This window comes from Dasypus novemcinctus, chromosome 18 (assembly GCF_030445035.2).
Source record: "Dasypus novemcinctus isolate mDasNov1 chromosome 18, mDasNov1.1.hap2, whole genome shotgun sequence".
NCBI lineage: Eukaryota > Metazoa > Chordata > Mammalia > Cingulata > Dasypodidae > Dasypus > Dasypus novemcinctus.
Window position 1 is genome coordinate 4,521,539 of NC_080690.1, and position 21,470 is coordinate 4,543,008.

The window sequence follows — 21,470 nt, forward strand, 5'->3', positions numbered from 1 at the left end:
AGAAGTTGGCTCCCCTGCCCTATTTTACCAAATAAAAGAACCTATGTGTATGTATTATTTATACATGCTTATATACACTTGTGTGAATTTATCAAATACTGGATCTAATGGACTACTTAGCTTTTATTAAAAGTTTTTATAAAAAGTTAATCAAGATTTTATTTGCTATATAATTATTTCTCTTTTTTCCCTTATCAGGGCAATCTCAACAGTTTTTATATTTAAAAATTTCTCAGATAAGCTTTTCAAAACTAAAACAGAAACAATCACATAGAGTGGATAGAAAAGAAGCCTGAATAAATGGATAAATATACCACAATCATGTTTTGGAAAACTCACTATCATAAAGATGTTCATTTTCCTACAAATTGATCCAGATTTTTATGCAATTTCATCAAAATTTCAATAGTTTTTCATGGAACTTGACATGCTGATCATAAAATTCATAAGAATGAATTTAAAAAACAAGGATAACCCAAACAGTCAGAACTATGAAGAGGATGTGTGCCTGTGACAGTCTGAAGTCCTTTCATGAATCTCAAAAAAGAAAAGCATGTTTTCGAACAAATCCATTCCTGTGCATGTGAGACCCTTTCGAATGGACGTCAGTGACTCAGGGTGAGTCTCTGCCCTCTTGCTGGATCTGATATAAACAGAGACACAGAGAGAGACACACACACAGAAGAAAAGGAAGCTGTCATACCTGATCTGGCCATGTGAGAGAAAGGACTCCAGGTTTGCTCATAGTTGAACTGCAAGGACAGAAGTCCCCTAGAGACTCAAAGAGCTGAGGCCCAGGGAGAGATGAGCCATAGAAGTGTCCATCAACCAATGAATGGATAAACAAAATGTGGCTTATACATATAATGGAATACTATGTGGTTGTAAGAAGAAATGAAATTGGGAACATGATAACATGAATGAATCTTGAGGACATTACACTAAGTGAAATAAGCCAGACACAAAAGAACAAATACGGTCTCACTAAAATGAACTAAAAATGAAAAATCAACACATCAAGTTAAAACCTAAGCCATAGGTTACTAGGAGATAGAATGAGGGCTGAAAAGGGGTAATGATGCTTAATGTATGTCAAATTTTAAATCAGCTTGATTGTATAAGTATGGAAATGGATAGTTTATGGTAATACATTACAGTTAGTATAACTAATATGGCTGGTTTATAAATGGGAGTGTGGCTGAAAGGGGTAGCCTAGGGACGTTAATGTCAACTGAAAGAAAGCTAGAGGATAATCTAGGACTGAATGACACAGTGAACTCTGAAGTGGATGGGAACTGTGGTTAATAGTACAAATACAAGAATGTTCTTCTATGAACTAAAGCAAATGTACACCACTATTACGAGGTGGTAAGAATATAGTGATGCATGGGAAAAATACAATTAATGTAACGGATGGACTACAGTTAACAGCAATAGTCCAACATTTTTGTATCAATGTTAAAGAAGGCACTCTATCAATACTAAGGGACAATAATAGGAGAGTATGGGATTTTTTCTTTTGGACTAAGGAAAACGTTTAAAGGTTCACTGGGGTGATAGCTGCAGAACTCTATGATGAACATGAAAGCTACTGAGTATACACTTTGGATAGAATGTACAAGGCATGAGACTGTATAATACAGTGAACCATGTTGTGGAAGATGGACTGTGGTTAACAGTACAAATATGAGAGTATTATCTCATGAACTATAAGAAATATACAGTACTAATACATAGTGCTAGTAATAGGGGTGTATGGAAAAATACATGAAGTGTATGCTATTGACCACAATTAGTGGTCACAGTCTGATCATGTTCCTTCATAATTTGTAACAAATGTTCCACAACAGCGTAAGATTTTGGTGGTGGGGTGATGTATGGGAATTCTGTACATTATGTATGACTGTTTTGTAAGCTCACAACTTCTCTTTTAAAAAAGAAGAAAGAGAACTACAAGTGCTATAGAGGATGTGGAGAAATAGGAACACTCCTTCACTTCCGGTGGTTGAGTAAAATGGTGCAGCTTCAATGGAAGATGGTTTGGTGGTTACTCAGGAAGCTAGATATAGAATTGCTGTATGATCTGGCAATATTGCTACTAGGAATATTTTTCAGAATAACTGAAAGCAGGGACACGCAGATATTTGTATACTGATGTACATAGTGGTATTGTTCACAACTGCTAAGTGCCCATTCAGAAGACTGAATGTCGTTAAGATATCAATTCTAAGGAAGCGGACATGGTTCAACTGACAGAGCATCCGTCTACCATATGGAGGGTCCAGGGTTCGATCCCCAGGGCCTCCTGACACGTGTGGTGAGCTGGCCCGAACGCAAGGAGTACTGTGCCATGCAAGGGCACCCCCGCTCAAGGTGTGCGTCCCACAAAGGGAGCCACCTTGTGTGAAAAAAGCACAGCCTGCCCAGGAGTGGCATTGCACACACAGAGAGCTGATGCAGTAAGATGACTCAACAAAAGAGAGACACAGTTTCCCAGTGCTGCCAGATAATGCAAGCAGACGCAGAACACAAAGCAAATGGACAGAGACAGTAGACAACGGTGGAGGAAATAAATAAAATAAATCTTTAAAAAAAAAAAAAATGTCAATTCTACCCAAATTGATTTACAAATTCAACACAATCCCAATAAAATTTCCAACAGTTTTTTTTTTTTTTCAGAAATGGAAAAGCCAATTATCAAATTTATTTGGACGGGTAAGGGGTTCCAAATAGTCATCATTATCTTTAAAAAGAAAAACAAAATTGGACGAGTCACACTTGCTGTCTTTAAAGCAATTTACTTAGCTACAGTGGTTTTAAAAAACAAAACATTGAGTCTAGTAATATAAGAAACTGTATCATTGAACATGGAGAAAGTGGCCACAGTAGTTGCTTAGGGCAGGGAGAGAGGGAAGAAGAGATGTGATGAGGGGGCATTTTGGGACTTGGAGTTGTCCTAAACGATAGTGCGGGGTCAGATGCTGGACATTATATATCCTGCCATAATCCACTGAATGGACTGGGAGAGAGTGTGAACTACAAGGTAAAGTATTATCCACGTAGTGCAGCAGTGCTCCAAAATGTGTTTGCTGAGTGTGCTAAGTGTGCCACAACAATGGGGGAGGTTGTTGGTGTGGGAGGAGTAGGGGTGGGGATGGGGGGTATACGGGAACCTCCTATGTTTTTTATAATGTAACATTTTGTGATGTATGCATCTTCAAAAAAATACAATTTACAAAAATGATGGGGTGGGGAGGTAGGGAGTGGGTTATATGGGAACCTCTCATTTTTTTTTAATGTAACATTCTATGTGATCTATTGACTTTAATTTTTAAAATGTGTTAATAAAAAATAAAATAAAAAACAAAAACAAAAAAACCCAGCATGGTACATGTTTAATGATAGACATATTAACCAATGAGCTCAGAAACAGACCCTCATACTTATGGTCACGTAATGTAACAAGAGTGTCAAACCCACCCAGCTGGGTTAGAATAGTCTCTTCAATACATGTGTGCTGGGAGAACTGGATAACCACAGCAAAAGAAAGAGGGACAAAAAGGAAGCCACCATTTTGACCCCACCATGTGAGAAAAAGGACTCCAGAATCACCTGCAGTTGCAAAGACAGAGACGCCCCGAGAGGCTGAGAGAGAGAGGCTGGAGGCTGGAATCAGTGAAGAAACTGAAGAAATGTGGCAAGAGGCCCATGGAGGAGCTCAAAGCTGAAAGAGAACATGAACGTGGAGGAGAAGGCAGAAAGGAGACTGGCACACCTGCCATCCTGCCTTGCCACATGGCAGGAGTCCAGGATATGCCGGCAGCTGACCTTTGAATTTAGCCTCAAGACGGTGTCTCTTCTGGACCTCCTTCCTTTGCCAGCCAATTTGCAGATTTTGAAAAGTTTGCCACATATGTTCGTAAGGAATGGAAAGAAATTGCCTGGGTTCCCAATTATATATGATAGTTTTTATTTTTTAACTGGATAAAATGTGCTTAAGATTTACATGGATCAACAGATCCAGAAGAGAAAAAAATACATGAAAAAGAGTAACAGTGTGAGGGGAAGCGGATGTGACTCAAGTCGTTAGGTGCCTGCCTACCACACAGAAAGTACTGGGTTTGGTTCCCGGTGCCTCCTAAAGAAGATGAGCAAGACAGCGAGCTGGTGCAATGGGATGGCATGGCTGATACAACATGATGATGCAATGAAAGAGACACAACAAGGAAACAAAATGAGAAACACAACAAGCAGGGAACAGAGATGGCCCAAGCCAGTGGGCACCTCCCTCCCACATGGGAGGTCCTGGGTCTGGTTCCCAGCGCCTCCTAAAAAAGATGAGCAACAACAAACAGACACAGAGAGCAGACAGCGAGTGCAAACAATAGAAAACTACGGTGCTGGGAGACGAATGGAGAAATAGGAATTCACCTCCACTACGGATGGGAATGCAGAAAGCTACAGCCTCTGTGGAAGCAGTTTATTGGTTCCTCAGGAAGCTAAATATAGATCAGCAGTATGATTTGGCAATCCTGCTACTAGGAATATATTCAGAAAAACTGAAAGTGGGGACACGAACAGACATATGCACATCCATATTCATCATAGTGGCATTATTCACAATTGCTAAAAGTTGGAAATAACCTAAGTGTCCTCCAACCGATGAAAACAAAACATGGTATATACATACAATGGAATACTATTCAGCTGTAAGAATATAATAAAGTCAGGATGTGTATGACAACATGGAAGAACCTTAAGGACATTATGTGAAACACGTTGAGTGAAATAAGCCAGACACAAAAGGAAAGATACTATATGATCTTCTTAATATGAACTAAACACAATGAGTAAACTCATGGAGGTGAACTTTTAGAATATAGGTTACTAGGAGATAGAATGTGGGTAAAGGGGGAGCTGATGCTGAATATATGTATAATTCTTAATAAAGTTGACAGTAAATGTGTAGAACTGGATAAAGTTGATAATTACATTAGTATAACACTGTTGATTTATAAATGTGCTTGTGGCTGAAAGAGGTAGTCTAGGAATATAATGTCAATTAAAAGGAAGCTAGAGGATAATCTAAGGACTGTATAAATAGTGATTTCAGTGATGGACGAGGATTGTGGTTAATAGTATCAACACAAAAATGTTATTTTATTACAGTGTGTTAAGAATTTCGTGATACATGGAAAAGTACAATCAATGTAACTTATGAACTATAGTTAACAGTAATATTATAATATTTTTGCCACAAAGGCAAAGTACAGACTGTATTAATTCTAAGGGACAAGAAGAGGGAAGTATAAGGAGGTATGGGATTTTTCCTTTTGGAGAAATGAAAATGTTTTAAAATTTACTGAGGTGATGTCAGCACAACTTTGTGATGACATCGAGAGCACTGAGCATATACTTTGGATGGACTGTAAAAGGCATGGGACAGTGTAACACAGTAAACCTTGTGGTGGATGATGGACTGTGGTTAACAGTACAAATACGAGAACATTCTCTCAGGAAGCAGACTTGGCCCAGTGGATAGGGCGTCCGTCTACCCCATGGGAGGTCTGCGGTTCAAACCCCGGGCCTCCTTGACCCGTGTGGAGCTGGCCCATGCGCAGAGCTGATGTGCACGAGGAGTGCCCTGCCACGCAGGGGTGTCCCCCATGTAGGGGAGCCCCACACGCAAGAAGTGCACCCCGTAAGGAGAGCCGCCCAGCATGAAAGAAAGTGCAGCCTGCCCAGGAGTGGCGCCGCACACACAGAGAGCTGACACAGCAAGATGACACAACAAAAAGAGACACAGATTCCTGGTGCCGCTGACAACAAAAGAAGCAGACGAAGAACACGCAGCAAATGGACACAGAAAACAGACAAGGGGGGGGGGGAGAGAAATAAATTTTTTTTTTTTTTAAAGACAATGCTATTTTATTCAAAATGCATTTCTGAATACTTGGTATAAACATAGCTCTGTTTTGGGTGTTACCAGAGAATGTAAAAGTAGCAGACATTATCTTTCTCCACAGAGATAGAGAAATAAATTTTTTAAAAGAGAACATTCTCTCATGAACCATAAAAAATATACAATACTAATAACATGGTGTTAATAATAGGGTGGTTTGTGGGAAAAATACATAAAATGTAAGATATGGACTATAGTTAGCAGTAAATTTTGACGATGTTCTGTCATCATTTTTGACAAATGTTCCACAACAATGCAAAGTGTTGGTGCTGGGGCCATGTATAGGAATCCTGTATGCTATGCAAGATTGTTTCATAAATGCAAAACTTCTCTAATATGAATGAATGAGCGAGTGAACAAATGAATAAATGAGTAAGTAAATAAGTAAGTGAGAAAACCCATATACTGCTGGTGGGAACTCAGACCTACAAAACTACAAATTGAAGGGCTGAGTAAAGCTAAAGATACCATCTCTGCAGAATTCAGCTATTCCACTTTTGAATAACATATCCTGGAGAAATCCAGTGAAACTAAACATTTTTGTAGCAGTGAAACTGAAGACCTACATGGCCCTCAAGGCAGGTAACTAAATTGTGGTGTGTTTAAACAATGGTATTCAACAATGAAAATTAAAGAACAAGGTCAAAATTATCACTGCAGCCAAATCTAAAAAGCATAAGGCTAGCTTAAAATAAATTACAAATGATACTATTATATGACATTTTTAACAACACAAAACAATACAATGTACTATCTGTTGATACACGTTACACAGTAAAAGATTACAGTAAAACCAGTCAAGAAACAACACTTAACAACTTCAACAGAATTGTTATTTCTAAAGAAGATGGGGAATGAGATAAGGGAGAGGTACAATGGAGGATTCAACTATATCTAATGTTAAACCTTTATTTTTAAAAAATACAAGCAAAATATTAATATTGGTCACATCTGGAAAATGGGTTCACAGGTATTTATTCTTTTTATTCTATTAGTCTCTGTCCATTTCTTTACCTTGAAATTCTTTATTAAAAAATATAAATTGGGGAATGGATAGGGCATCCGTCTACCACGTGGGAGGTCCACAGTTCAAACCCCAGATCTCCTTGACCTGTGTGCAGCTGGCCCACACGCAGTGCTGATGTGCACAAGGAGTGCCACGCAGGGGTGTCCCCCGCACAGGGGAGCCCCACGTGCAAAGAAGTGCGCCCCGTAACGAGAGCCACCCAGCGCAAAAGAAAGTGCAGCCTGCCCAGGAATGGCGCCGCACGCATGGAGAGCTGACACAACAAGATGATGCAACAGAAAGAAACACAGATTGCCATGCCGCTGACGACAACAGAAGCGGACGAAGAAGACGACAACACAGCAAAATGGACAAGAGAACAGACAACTGGGGTCAGGGTGAGGAAGAGGAGAGAAATAAATAAAATAAATCTTTAAAATATATATATATAAATTGGGGGGGTGGAGCAGCTCAGTGGTTGAGTGCCTGCTTTCCATGTAAGAGGTCTTGGGTTCAATCCCCAGGACCTCATTTTAAAAAATAATAATTGATTTAAAAAATTAAAACAAACTTAACTATTAATAACACATGTACTCACTAAAGCAAAATTGTCTTACCTCAACTGAAGAGCGAGGAGTCACAAAGAACTGATTGAACTCATCAGGGCTAAAATCTCCAAAAATATACTGTGAAAAATAAGAGAGTACTGATCACATAAAACATACAAATTATATACTTTGAAAAAATGCTATTACAAAATGCTATATAACAATCTTATGAAATATTTGTGTCAGAATCTCCAAGACCCTTTCTGAATGAAACAAATCGAGGGTCTGCAAATTGAGATTTCCAAGTATATTATTTTCCAATTACAAAAGAGAAAACACTACTTAACCTTTTCTACAAATTGCCAAAGCACACTCTGAAATTGGGAATGCTTATCTGAAACAAGTCAATTTTGTTCACCAAACTGCAGGACAATTTTTTTGGTTCACAAAAATTTCCAGTTGCTCCGTTTACCTTTCTGCTAACTCATGCCACTACCTCTGTTTCTGTTTTCTCTGCCACACATACTCAAGAAAAGCAGAAAATGTGGTTCAAATAGGAAAACAGGGAAACTCAAAAAGGAAAAAGTTAATGATCTGATGATCATTAAATGCATATAATTCTTTTAATTTAAAATAGGATTTGAACATCATACACGGATACACATATTATTAAACACAGACCAACCTGTGGCCCTCATTCATAGAATTCTGGGTGTGACTTCCTGGAAAAACTGGTTAAACTGCATGCATGTAAGTGACTGTGGTAAGTGTCTACCAGTTCATATTCTCCCTGGAGCTTTGAGAAATAAGGAGTGACAAGAATTGATAAATCTAGATTTCTACAAAGAGATTCAGTCATTAATCATTCATCCATTTAATCAATAACTTCTTGAATCAATTTGACTGTCAAACACTTTGGCAGTGGGGATAAAAAGGAGCTGAGCTGGTTCCTTTGCTCCAAAGGAGCTTACTTTCTAGTAATTTACAGGGAAATTTTTCAGCATGTGAGTGAAAAATAACAAGCAGCCAAACATTATGTAAATGGATAACACCCATCAGTTTTTATTTTTTATTTTTTGTGGTACCGGGACTGGGGATTGGACCTGGGACCTCATATGTGGGAAGCCAGCACTCAACTAGTGAGCCACATCAGCTCCCAACATCCATTATTTTTGAAGCAACTAATTCTCACACCCTATTGGTGAGAATGCACAGAAGAAAGCATTTCTGGATGGCTTTTTGGCAATATCGATCAAAACAGTAAATATACATTATGGAAAACACTTTCATGTAGCATTTACATATACTTGCAAAAGTTCACAAAGAAACTGTGCACTGATGGACAGCATTAGTGAAAATAAGCAGATTTCCAAAATTACACTCTGAAATACTTTCACATAAGCTGAGACTTTCTTATATCTCCAATACTGACGAAAGGCTTATAATAATTTTACTCAGGCACAAGTAATGGAAGTAAAAGGTATCTTTAGGTGAAAAGAAAGCAGAAGAAAGGAGGGGTTGAAAAATGACACTGCTGATTGTATTCCTTTGAAGAGAGGCCTGTTAGTCTGGAATAACCACAAAGCTCACTTAGGAGGAAATGAAGACAAGCCATGGACTAGAAGGAAACACAGTATCTGTCCCCTTGTGTCCATTTACTCCACTAAGCATGATGTCTTCAGGGCTCATTCACATAGCAGCATGTATCAGAACTTCATTCCTTTTCAGGGCTGAATAATATACCTGCATGTATGTGTGCATATGTGTGTACATACCACATTTTGTTCATTCACCTTTTGATGGACATTTGGCTCTTGTGAATATGCTGCTGCTATGAACGCTACCAAAGTCCCTGCTTTTGTTATATTCCTAGAAGTGGATTATTTGGTAGTTCTACATTTAACTTTTTGAGGAATGACCCAACTGTTTTCCACAATCTCTAAACCAGTCTTTAAACCACACCAAGTGACAAAAGGAAAGTTACATACACTTGCCTAGTTCTAATTAAATTCTTGAACTCTAATACGTAGTAAAGAATTAACTTTTCCCAAAGAAAAGAGGTTTTGGACACCACACAGTCTAACTAGTCTAAATGTGAAAGGTGCTTTGGGCCACGTTATTGGTTTTGCCTCCAGAAAGGGACTAGAGACTAAAAGCATCAGCCCGATCTCCGAGAGGGGTTGGAGACTACAGTCCACCACACAGGCAGTGCGTGATTGAGCTCCAATAAAAACTCAGGACACCCAAAGCTCAGGTGAGATTTCCCGGTCGGCAATACTTCACACATATTATACTGTCACAGGACACTGGGAGAGGAACACACTATGACTCCACCGGGGAGAGTAGGTGCCTTCCCTGGACTCCACCCCATGCTGATTTTAATCTGCATCCCTTCTCTAAAATAAACCATAACTTTGAGTGTAAGAGATTTTAATGAGTTCTGTGGGTTCTTCTAGCACATTATCAAGCTTGAGGGTGGTTTTAGGAACCCCTCCAAACTTGCAGTTGGAGCTGGAAATGAGGGTGGTCTAGTGTAGACTGTGTTCTCTCTGGCTGATTTAAATTTTTGCATCCATGAATAAAGAGACAGTCCTATTAGCCTTTGCTAGGGTGGAAGGAAAAGACCATCCCCTTTGCAACATTAAAGCACTAAAGCAATAAAGCAATGTTTTAAAACTTCTAAGAAATACAAGTATTTTGTTCCTAGAAATCTAAAATAGTTTGCTGCCATAGAATTCTATTCTATAGTTAGATGATCACTCAAGTGCAAAAGAAAAATAACGTTCTCTGACACCCATATATTCTTTATTTTATTGGGGGGTGGGGGAAGGAATATTTAAGAATTCCATAAAATGAATTCAAGTAAAGGAAGAGTGAAAATGAAGTAAAATACAAGAAACTGTTGATATTGTAATTGTACATTTAATGCAAATATTAAAAGCAAACTGCTAAACTAGAATCATGTCGTTCTTATGAATGATAAAAAGGACCATTTTAATTCAAAATACAGAGAAGATATATAAAAATGAGAAATGAAACTGGAAAGTTCTACCAGATTGTTACATATATTCTTGAGGCAGAATTTCTTCCTGATGGGGAAGTGAAAATTAACCAAAAGAAATGTTCATTTAAATAACACTTCCAAGCATACTTTGAGTCCATATATAAGCCTAAAGCCTTTTAAAAAGACAGAGCTAGTTAATCCAGTAAGAGAAGTAAAGTTCAAAATGACTTAATAAAATCTTGGCAGTAATGAGGGAGGAGAAGGGAATATGATCCAAGCTATTAGCCCACACAGCCCTTTCTGTTTGAATCCAGATGCCAAACCACTTCGCCACCAGCCATCTGTGAACAACCTCATGCTCAGCCGCATGCTCAATAGCTGGAATGCCTAAATTCCAGTGAAATATTTTTTTTCCATTATTTAGGTTTTACTAATTTCACTTTATGATGATTGCCCAATCAGAGGATTATTCTTTTATTTTAAAAGTATTATTTGAAAAAGTTTGAGACAGTTGTAATAAATGTACATTTATTACAACTTTACGTCAATAATTTCTCCACAGACATGCATCTTCAATCTGATTACAAAATTCACAAGGAAAAAATAAGCAAGAGCTTTGTGTACAGATAGGAAGAGCGTTCCAAGATATACTATTAAATAAGAGTAAATGACAGGAGTGGAAGAAAGCTTTCTTAGTGTGAACTTTTTCAGAGTGTTTATTTCTGACCCATATAAATATCTACCCAAAATATTAACCCATAAAAATTCTTCAATATGCCCACTTTGCCAAGAAGTTATCATTTTGCACATGTTAGTTTCAAGATTTCTAACAGATGAGGAATTGATGAAAACATTTAATACAATTAAGATACCACAAGTAACTCTATCAACTGTGTAACACCAAAGTATCACTTAACACCTTACAAATGGCTAGACAGAGGTCTTTAACTCCAACCTAAATTCTTAAACAGTGGCTTACATGTATCAGTAAACAACTCCATCAAAGTACACATTAAATCACATCCTCATGCCATAATTAGACTTATTTTCAACCCTTAAAAATGCAAGAGTTTTTGAAAGTAAGCAGTCACACTTCACCAATACTAAAAAGCAGTCTTTAATTTTGTGAGTGCGTTATAACAAAGGGGTTCAGAAGAAGCTGGAACCACTGATTTGGAGCATCTCTGCAAGGTGCTCACAGTTCCAAGGAATAAGGGGGTTTCTATTTCCTACAAAGTGCTCCCAATGTATTCACGACAGATAAACTACATATACCTATTTTCTTTATCAGTGCATGTATTATTTATACTCAAACAGGAATTCAAATATGATGTAGGAAAGGCATATAAAAGGACACCTGGTATTTAGGGAGTTTACAACTCAAATGTCAGGAAAAATCAAGTCACTGAGATCTCAGATAAGAGAAATCCTAAAAATAAAGAAATTCCTACAAATGTAGTACACAAGTTATATAAAAATATGACAAATTCCCTCCAGGCAAAGTAACTAATGCCTCTCGGTAACCATGCAAACATTTGGAATGATACAATAGAACAGCCAACATAAACCTGGAGGTTATGACATCATCTCAATGTTAACATCACAGGAAGCATTCAAAAATGATTATAAGCAGCAGGACTAACGAAGAAGCATTCCTCATCAACACTGTTCTAAGAAGGCAAATGGGATGTTGCTTACAAAATAAAATAACGTGAGTAAGTTTATTGGGAAGAAAAAAGTAATTTTTTGATATCCTTATAAAACTACAAAGGCAAAGAAAAAGTCAAAGATTTACAAATAATCCAATAGCAAATCCTGGTAAGTGGACAGAAATTATACTCCCTGCCATTTTATTTATTTATTTTTAAAAAGAGTTATTTATTTATTTCTCTCCCTTCCCCCTGCCCCAAGTTGTCTGCTCTTTGTGTCCATCTGCTGTGTGTTCTTCTGCGACCGCTTCTATCCTTACAGTGGCACCGGGAACCTGTGTTTCTTTTTGTTGCATCATCTTGTTGTGTCAGCTCTCCGTGTGTGTGGCGTCACTCTTGGGCAGGCTGCACTTTCTTTTGCGCTGGGTGGCTCTCCTTATGGGGCGCACTCCTTGCCTGGGGGGTTCCCCTACACAGGGGACATCCCTGCGTGGCACGGCACTCCTTGCACGCATCAGCACTGCGCATGGGCCAGTTCCACACGGGTCAAGGAGGCCCAGGATTTGAACTATGGGCCTCCCATGTGGTAGACGGACGCCCTATCCACTAGGCCAAGTCTGCTTCCCTCCCTGCCATTTTAGTGAAAACTATTTAACCTAAATTATATCTGACTAAGGGCTGATGCAAGGCATGGTTAGTAACATTAAAGAGTTTATCACAGAAATTCAGTATAACCAATTGCTGATAAAATTTTCAGGTTTCACCATCTCATCTCCTTCTCCATAAAGCCTTCCCCAATCCCCAGTCAAAAATTTTAGGTGTTTGGCAAAATGGGGAATGTTCCCAAAATGTATGTTGGGAATGGGGGGGTGGGCAGAGGGATTCTCTGAAAAAAAGGTCAACGTTATAAAAGACAAAGACTGTGGAAAGGTTTCAGGTTACAGGAGGTGAAAGGGACATACACAACTAAGGCACAACAATACCTGATCTGGATTGGATCCTGGACTGGAAGAAAAAATGTTCTGAAGGACATTATAAGATCATCTGACAGAATTAAAATATGGATAATAGACTAGAAAAAAGTATTGTATCAGTGTAAATTTTTTTTTTTCAATTTATTCCCCTCCACTTCATTGTTTCTGCACACATTGTCTGCTTTCTGTGTCCATTTGCTGTGTGCTCTCTGTGCCTGCTCGTCTTCTCTTTAGGAGGCACGGGGGACTGAACCTGGGACCTCCCATGTGAGAGAGAGGTACTCAATCCCCTGAGCTACCTCAGTTCACTGCTTTGTTGTGTCTCTCATTGTCTTTCCTCTTCTGTGTCTCCTTGTTTGTGTCATCTTGTTACATCAGCTCACCACACACCCGTCACACCAGCTCACTGTCTTGCTCATCTTCTCCAGGAGGCACCAAGAACCAACAGACCTCCCGTGTGATAGGCAGGAGCTCAATCGCTTGAGCCACATCCACATCTCCTATCAATGTAAATACATGAAACTGATAACTGTATACTGTTGGTTATGTGAAAGAATATCCCTATTCTTAGGAAATGCACATTCAAGTGTGTCGGGTAAAGGGCCCTGGTGTACGTAATTTAGCCTCAAGTTTCAAGGGTTCAGAGAAAAGCACTATCTGTAGATCTACATGCATGCATGCACATGTGTCTGTGTGTCTCTGTTTTGTGGGTCTCTCCATGTGTCTGTACATTTGTGTTGTATAATCTATGTGTGTCTGCACAGAGAGCACTCAAGTACACACTAATGATAAAGTAAATGGAGTTAAATCTTATCAATAGATGAATGTAGATAAATGAGTACCTGGGCATTCTTTGTACTGTTTTTATTTTTACAACTTCTATAAGTTTGAAATTATTTCTAAATAAGAAAAGTTTAAAAACTGAAGCTGAAAACTCTCAATTGGGGAAGCAGATGTGGGTCAAGTGATAGAGCTTCCGCCTATCATATGGGAGGACTTGGGTTCGATCCCTGGGGTCTCCTGGCGAAAAAGAAGAAGAGAAAGCGTGCCCACGAGGCAAGCCAGTGCCCGCGCAGTGAGCCAGTGCCAGCACAAGTACCTGCATGGTTAGCCAGTGCCCCACGCAAGTGAGTTATGCAGCAAGATGATGACGTGTCAAAAGAAAGACAAGGGGAGAGTCAAGGTGAACCACAGCAGAAACCAAGAACTGAAGTGGTCCAATTGACAGGGAACCTCTCTCCCCATCAGAGTCGCCAGGATCGGATCCCAGTGAATCCTAGAGGAGAAAAAATAGAAGACAACACAGACAACAAAAGCAGCAGGGTGGGAGGAGGGGAAGGGGGTAAATAAATAAATCTTCTTTAAAAAAAGGAAAGAATACTCTCAATTGTGAGAAAAACCTTTACTCTCCTTATGAGAGTGTGAAATATTTTACTATCTTTGGATGATTAATAAATGTATTTTAAAGTTTGTTAAATTACATAAAAATATTTTAGGTATCTGGATAAAATAAAAATGAAAATGATTATTTTATGACTTCACAGGATTTAAAATCCAGTGGGAAAAATGCCCCTGGACACATGATTCAATCGGCAGAAGTGACTAAAAGGTGGGAACAAGTTCATTCTTCCTTGCATTTCCAAAGTCCAGTGAAGCTTAAGACATAAAGATGTTGAATAGGGGAAGCGGACTTGGCCCAGCGGTTAGGGCATCTGCCTACCACATGGGAGGTCCACAGTTCAAACCCCGGGCCTCCTTGACCCGTGTGGAGCTGGCCCACGTGCAGTGCTGATGCGCCCAAGGAGTGCCGTGCCACGCAGGGGTGTCCCCCGTGGGGGGGGGGGGCCACGCACAAGGAGTGCACCCCGGAGGGGGAGCCACCCAGTGCAAAAGAAAGGCTTTTCCCAGGCTTGCCCAGGAATGGCGCCGCACACACGGAGAGCTGACACAACAAGATGACGCAACAAGATGATGCCACAGACAACAACAGAAGCGGACGAAGAATACACAGCAAATAGACACAGAAAACAGACAACTGGGGTGGGGGGAGGGTGGGAAGGGGTGAGAAATAAATAAATAAATCTTAAAAAAAAAAGATGTTAAATAATGGTTGCAAGAGTAAAAGAGTTGCTTAACTAAAAGTGTACCTGGAAGGCCCTCTGTAAGCCACATTGCATTACAGAAATGTTTACATTGTTAATAACTTTATCCTTCAAGGAGGGCTGCAAATCAGGGCCATCTGTTATACCAAGAGCTATATCAAACATGATAAGGCAAATCCTGGAAATTCCTCTAAGTCAGGAGTTTTTTTTTTTTTCTTCCTACAAATCCTTTATTTTTTTTTTAAATCTTACATTTTAAAAACGTAAGAGGTTCCCATATGCCCGACACCTTCATCCCACTCCTCCCATATCAACAACACTGTGGCACATTCACTGCATTTGGTAACTACATTTTGGAGCACTGCTGCACCACACGGATAATAGCTTATGTTGTAGTTTACATGCTCCCAGTCCATTCGGTAGGTTATGGCAGGATATATAATGTTAGCATCGGTCCCTGCAATATCATTTAGGACAACTCCAAGTTCTGAAAATACCCCCACATCACATCTCTTCTTCCCTTTCCCTGCCCTCAGCAACTCCTGTGGCCACTTTCTCCACATCAATGCTACAATTCCTTCCATTACTAGTCACAATAGTTCCATAGTAGAATTATCAATAAGTCCACTCTAATCCATATTTTATTCCTCCATCCTGTGGCCCCTGGGATGGTGATGTCCACTCCACCTCTAGATCAAGAGGGGCTTAGATGCCTCTTGGATGATGGGTGGGATTCTCCTGCTTGCAGTTGTAGGCCCTCTTGGTTCCCTGGGTGGTGGTCGACAATCTTCACCTCCCTATTAGCTGGCCTGGGTAAGTCCAATGAACCAGAGGGTAGGTGTTGCAAGTCTGCTGAGACTCAGGGTCCAGCTGGCACATGGACAGTCCAGAGATTCAGGTCTCCTGAGTATACACCAACCCCAGCACCAACCACAGGTTCAGTAAAAGTGACAGAAGAGGCATGTGTAGAAAGGTCCAACTCCATCACACTTAGTCAGGGGTTCTTAACCTTTTTTTGTTCCAAGGAACCTTTTGCCACTCAGGTGAAAACCATAAACCCCTTACTAAGTCCACATTATATTGTATATTATTTAATAAATACATCACACCCGCACCACCATGTCTCAAAAATGTTGTTGTTGTTGTTGATTTAAATTCAAGATTTCTGGAAAGATGGCAGACTAGAAAGACACAGGACTCTCTTCTCCTCCAGAAAAATAGCTAAAGGACAGGCTGACACAGCCTGGAAAAAGATCTTCTAGACTTTAGGACACCATGTGAAGGCTGGATACCACCTAGAGGAGACAGAGACAAAGGAGGGGAATTGCGACAATTGAAATGTGAGTTAAATTCAAGCTCATGGACCCCTTGTTAAGAACCCCTGCTCTAGGTTTTAAGCGATTCCCCATCAGAGTGAAGTAAATAACAGGGTCAAGAAGAAGCACTTAAGAAACCACCCTCAAGTGCTCCTTTTCCACCTTCTACAATGCCTATGAGAAATGCCTGCTGTCGTGGGAACACGGTACATAAATGCCACTGTCAAAAGGAAAAGCAGACGTACAACCAGAGCTTCAGGCATTTGCAGTCCCCTCTCAGGGGAAGCTGGGCTGTGAGCTGGAGCAGCTGTTCTCTACTACAAAGCTGAGCTCCCCCTCATTTCCTACTCTTTCCCAATCCCAGGCTTTTAAAACTCCCACTGCTTACATGCTTGGCTATTCTCTGTCCTTTCCAGAATAAAAGCCCACCACAACTTAGATGAAAACAGAAGACCCTTTACTGAAGCCCAGTTCCTTAGCTTGGCAGCTACTGGCTTCATACTGGGAGCAGATTGGAGGGCTACTGCAGCCACTAGGGCTTTACTGCTCAAGCACAGAACCTGAGGCGAACCAGGACCTTCAGCAACATGCAGAGAAGAGGCTGGGGGTGGTGCATGGGGAGATACAGCCTAGCCAAGAATGGAAACGAACAGGAGGGGAAAAATTGGAAGGGGGCACAGGGGTGGTCACCATGACATCAAAAGACATCATCAATCACACCATCTGGAGTAAGGAAGGAACGAGAGAAAGAATGGGCGCAGCAGTGCTTTCCCAAGCCCCGAGCACCCACGTGGAGGCACGAGTTTGTAAAGAGATCGGGAGAAGGGAAGGATGAGGAGACAGCTGCCAGGGAGGGGGTCTTCCTCCACCCCGGCCTCACGTCAGACCCCATCCCTTCCACTCACCTCCTTCTACCACTTGAAAAATGGACCTAGCAAACAGAGGACACAAAGATAACATGGGAAATGGACTTGGCCCAACAGATAGGGCATCTGTCTACCACATGGGAGGTCCAGGGTTCAAACCCCAGGCCTCTTTGACCGTGTGGAGCTGGCCCATGCACAGTGCTAATGCGTGCAAGGAGTGCCCTGTGTTCCTGCATAGGGGGGCCCCACGCGCAAGGATTGCACCCCGTAAGGAGAGCCGCCCAGCGCAAAACAAAGTGCAGCCTGCCCAGGAATGGTGCCACACACACAGAGAGCTGATGCAGCAAGATGACGCAACAAAAAGAAACACAGATTCCTGGTGCCGCTGACAACAATACAACAATAGAAGTGGACACAGAAGAACACACAGCGAATGCACACAGAGAACAGATGGGGGCAGGGGGCGGAATAAATAAAATAAATCTTAAAAAAAAGATAAGTTAACATTCTGGTGAGAACGTGTGGGTGGACATATGTGTATATGTAATGGGGGAAGGAAGGTGTGAAGGGGGGTACACCACCTGAAAATTATGCCCCACTCCCATCTCCCCAGCCTACTCCTTTCTTCCTTCCCCCCAGAGCCATCATCTAACCAGACAGAAAAATAAAGATCCAATTTACTAAAAACTCTTCAGTTTTTATAAAACTAACAGGGTGGAAGAGGGCAGGGTACTGGGAAAGCAGCTAGATGTACAAACGCTGGGGAAGGATATGGGCAAAACTGGAAAGATCTGTGGTTACACTAAGGTAAAAGCAAAAAGGCTGACCTCCAAAGTAAAGATAAATTCTTCAATCTCAAAAGAATGATTCTACAGTTCCTCCTAACACAGCTAACGAAGCCACAGGAAATGCCACTTTCGGCAAGAGGTAGAGAAATCAAGGCCTGTGCTACAGCATGGCACTAGAGGGCACTGGAACTTCAGACTTCCACATCCTCCCACTCTCCAGAAATGCAAAGAAGCAAGCAGACTGCCACCAAATTAATGTTTCCTGCCTTCAAAAAGACTGATGGAAAAAAGAGTGGCTCATTCTCTGAGTTAAATGATTAAGACAGGAAGGCAATGATCAATAAATACTGTGCTGTATTTGCATCACTTTGAAAGGCAGCTGGGCAACTATCAGCCCAGCTCTCAGTACAATCTCCCACTTACAGATACAAAGCTAAGCTTCAAAGCTTCACGGAGATAAGGGACGTAATGACAGTTACAATTAATAAAGAAGAAAGAAAGAAGTACAAAGTCTTCTCCCTCATTTCCTGGCCCAAATAAGGTGAGTTTGACAGATGTGAGGAAACATTAAGGAGTAATGTTCTCACTGTTTGGAGTGAGAAGCCTTAGTTTCTTCATCGATAAAATCGGTGTATGCCAGTCCAGACCACTGGTCCAAGACCCACCTCCTGGACCTAACAAGGACCAAGAAACACGGGTTTAAAAACAAGACTAACATATGAGGTGCAGAGGTGCCCAAAGATGTACTTACCAAATCCGATGGATATGTCATGACGATGGGAACGAGTGTTGTTGGGAGGGGAGAGGGGGGTGGGGGGGTGGGGTTGAATGGGACCTCACATATATATTTTTAATGTAATATTATTACAAAGTCAATAAAAAAATATAAAAAATAAAAAAAATAAAAAAATAAAAAAATAAAAAGACTAACAAATGCTACAACATAGAAGATCCTTGAAAATATTAAAGTTAGGCACAAAAGACTACAAATTGTATGATTCCATTCATATGAAATGTCTAGAACAGGCAAACCTAGGAAAGGAAGAAGTAGATTTGTGGTTGCCAAGGGCTGAGTAAAGAAGAGAAAGGGAGTGACTCCTAATGGGTAGAGGGTTTTCTTTTGGGATAAGTGAAAATGTCCTAAAACTTATTGTGATGTTTGCACTATTCTGTGAATATATTAAAAACACTTTAAGTTGATAAACTGTACGGTATGTGAAGTATATCTCAAGGTTAAAAAAAAAAATCAGGTCAGTACTTGCATCAAATAAAAAACTTTAATTTCTTTTCTGAACTGTATTTGGTCATGGCCCAGTACTTGATGGGTGTTAACGAACATTTCCTGAAGAGACAAACTATGCTTCAACTTTGGAAAGTGTGTGTTGGGGGGAGGGGGGAGAGGGTGGCAGGAGGGCATCTGAAATTGACACTGTCCAATTAGTCAAAGCATAGCAAGAATTTCACTGATGTAACAAATTTACTGAGCACCAACTATCCACACTGAACTCCCTCGGATTCTGAGAATTTTAAACTTTGAATAAGACAGTCATGAGGTTCAGGACATCATGACATTCAGTTTTGTCACAGGGCAAGTTATCTAGAAGTGGCAATGACGTTATAAATGGCTAAAGCAGGCATAAGGAGACAGAAAAGTCTTGATCCTCAACTGCAATGGGCTGTAGCAAAATTTTGCTTTTCTTGGGGAAGAGCGTTCCTGAGACAAAACTATGTTCCAAAGTCCCACTTCACCTCCACCACACAGGTGGCTGGATGAGACTCAAATGTCCCAAGTATTGCAATTTAGTGTCTAGTTTCGTGTGTTGTTTGTGTATTCTGACTGTTAAAGTCCTGTCAAAAAGTAATACTATCCCATTTAAAAGTGTGGTTTTAATAGATTGTGTAGGGAAGCGGCTGTGGCTCAATTGATTGGGCTCCCATTTACCACACGGGAGGTCCTGGGTTCGTGTCCCGGGTTCGTGTCCCAGGGCCTCCTTGTGAAGGCAAGCTGGCCCGCACCCCGCAGAGAGCTGATGGCCCATGCCCTGAAGAGAGTTAGTGCAGCACGATGACACAACAAAGGGAGACAAGCAGACGCAAAAGAACACGTAGCGAATGGACACAGAGAGCAGACAGGAAACAAGCCACAAGGGGGGGGGGGGAATAAACAAAAATAAAATAAAAATAAAATAAATCTTAAAGAAAAAAAAATAGATTATGTGTTCTTCAGGTGCTTACATGTAGACCCTGAGCTATAATTTTTCCCACAGACTGTACCTCTGAGTTAGAAAACATGATTCACTACAAAGAAACCCACTTCTGATTTGTTCAAACAAGTTCTAAAGACAGCAAGATAAGAGAGAATGCTCACTGTTCAATAACTTGCCACATAGAATTTTTATCACCTGGAAGAGAACTGAGAAACTAGGAAGTGGATTCAGTCAGCCCTAGTATAATTTCAAGATTCTACCTATTTTCATATCTATTACAATTATCTTGGTGCTAGTTTTATGACCCCAAAATATGAAGAAAAAATGGAAAGCCAATAAAAACAAAACTACCAAGAGCAGTTCTGAGGTTGCCAGGGCCAGGGGTACACGAGAGGGGGAACTGCAACCGAGCAAGGGAACTTCGGGGCACAACATGAATGTTCTGCATCTTGGTTATGGAGGAAATTACATGAACACTCACATTTGTCAAAATCCAGCAAACTATAAACATACATTATACCTGAATAAAGTTGGTTAAAAACAAAACAAAACAAGACAAGGACCAAGTTAAATGCATCTCTGGATCACTGTGTAGCCAGCACACAGTAAGTGCTCTGCATATCTTTGCAGAATAAATGAATTCGGGAAGAAAAGAAAAGCCACATAACAAATGAAAAGTTCCAGGGATAAGGAATGATGACCTCTCCACATTCCAACAATAGTTCTAACGTCACAGATGGCAGTAGACCGCCACATTTTAAGTCGACCGTTCTGATTGGCTTTTATTCTCCCATTTTCACTACCAACCAGAGATGTTTCAACCAGGAACACATTTTTCATTTAGAATAATTTTTAAATATAATCAAGATATAATATCAAATTTTCAAATGAAGTATTTAAATATAACCCAACATCTTAATTAAGTTCTATAGAAACCTTTAAGAAAATACCTATTTTGACCTTAAGGAAAACCATTCACAATCACCACTTGGTGTCCCAAGCCAAAGAAATCTAAACTTTGAAAATCTTAACTTTAAAAGGAAAAAAG

General features: G+C 40.3%; 1 protein-coding gene across 2 annotated transcripts in view; it reads right to left on the reverse strand.

Moving 5' to 3' along the window:
- USP10 (ubiquitin specific peptidase 10) overlaps positions 1 to 21,470 on the reverse strand; it is a 92,099-nt gene that overhangs the window by 47,063 nt on the left and 23,566 nt on the right. Inside the window, exon 2 of one of the 2 annotated variants that reach the window (XM_004466986.5) lies at positions 7,586 to 7,654. The exons of the other annotated variant lie outside the window; for it this stretch is intronic. Within the exon in view, the coding sequence (XP_004467043.1) occupies positions 7,586 to 7,654 (69 nt within the window). The remainder of the gene's footprint in view (positions 1 to 7,585; positions 7,655 to 21,470) is intronic. 2 annotated transcript variants of the gene reach the window in all.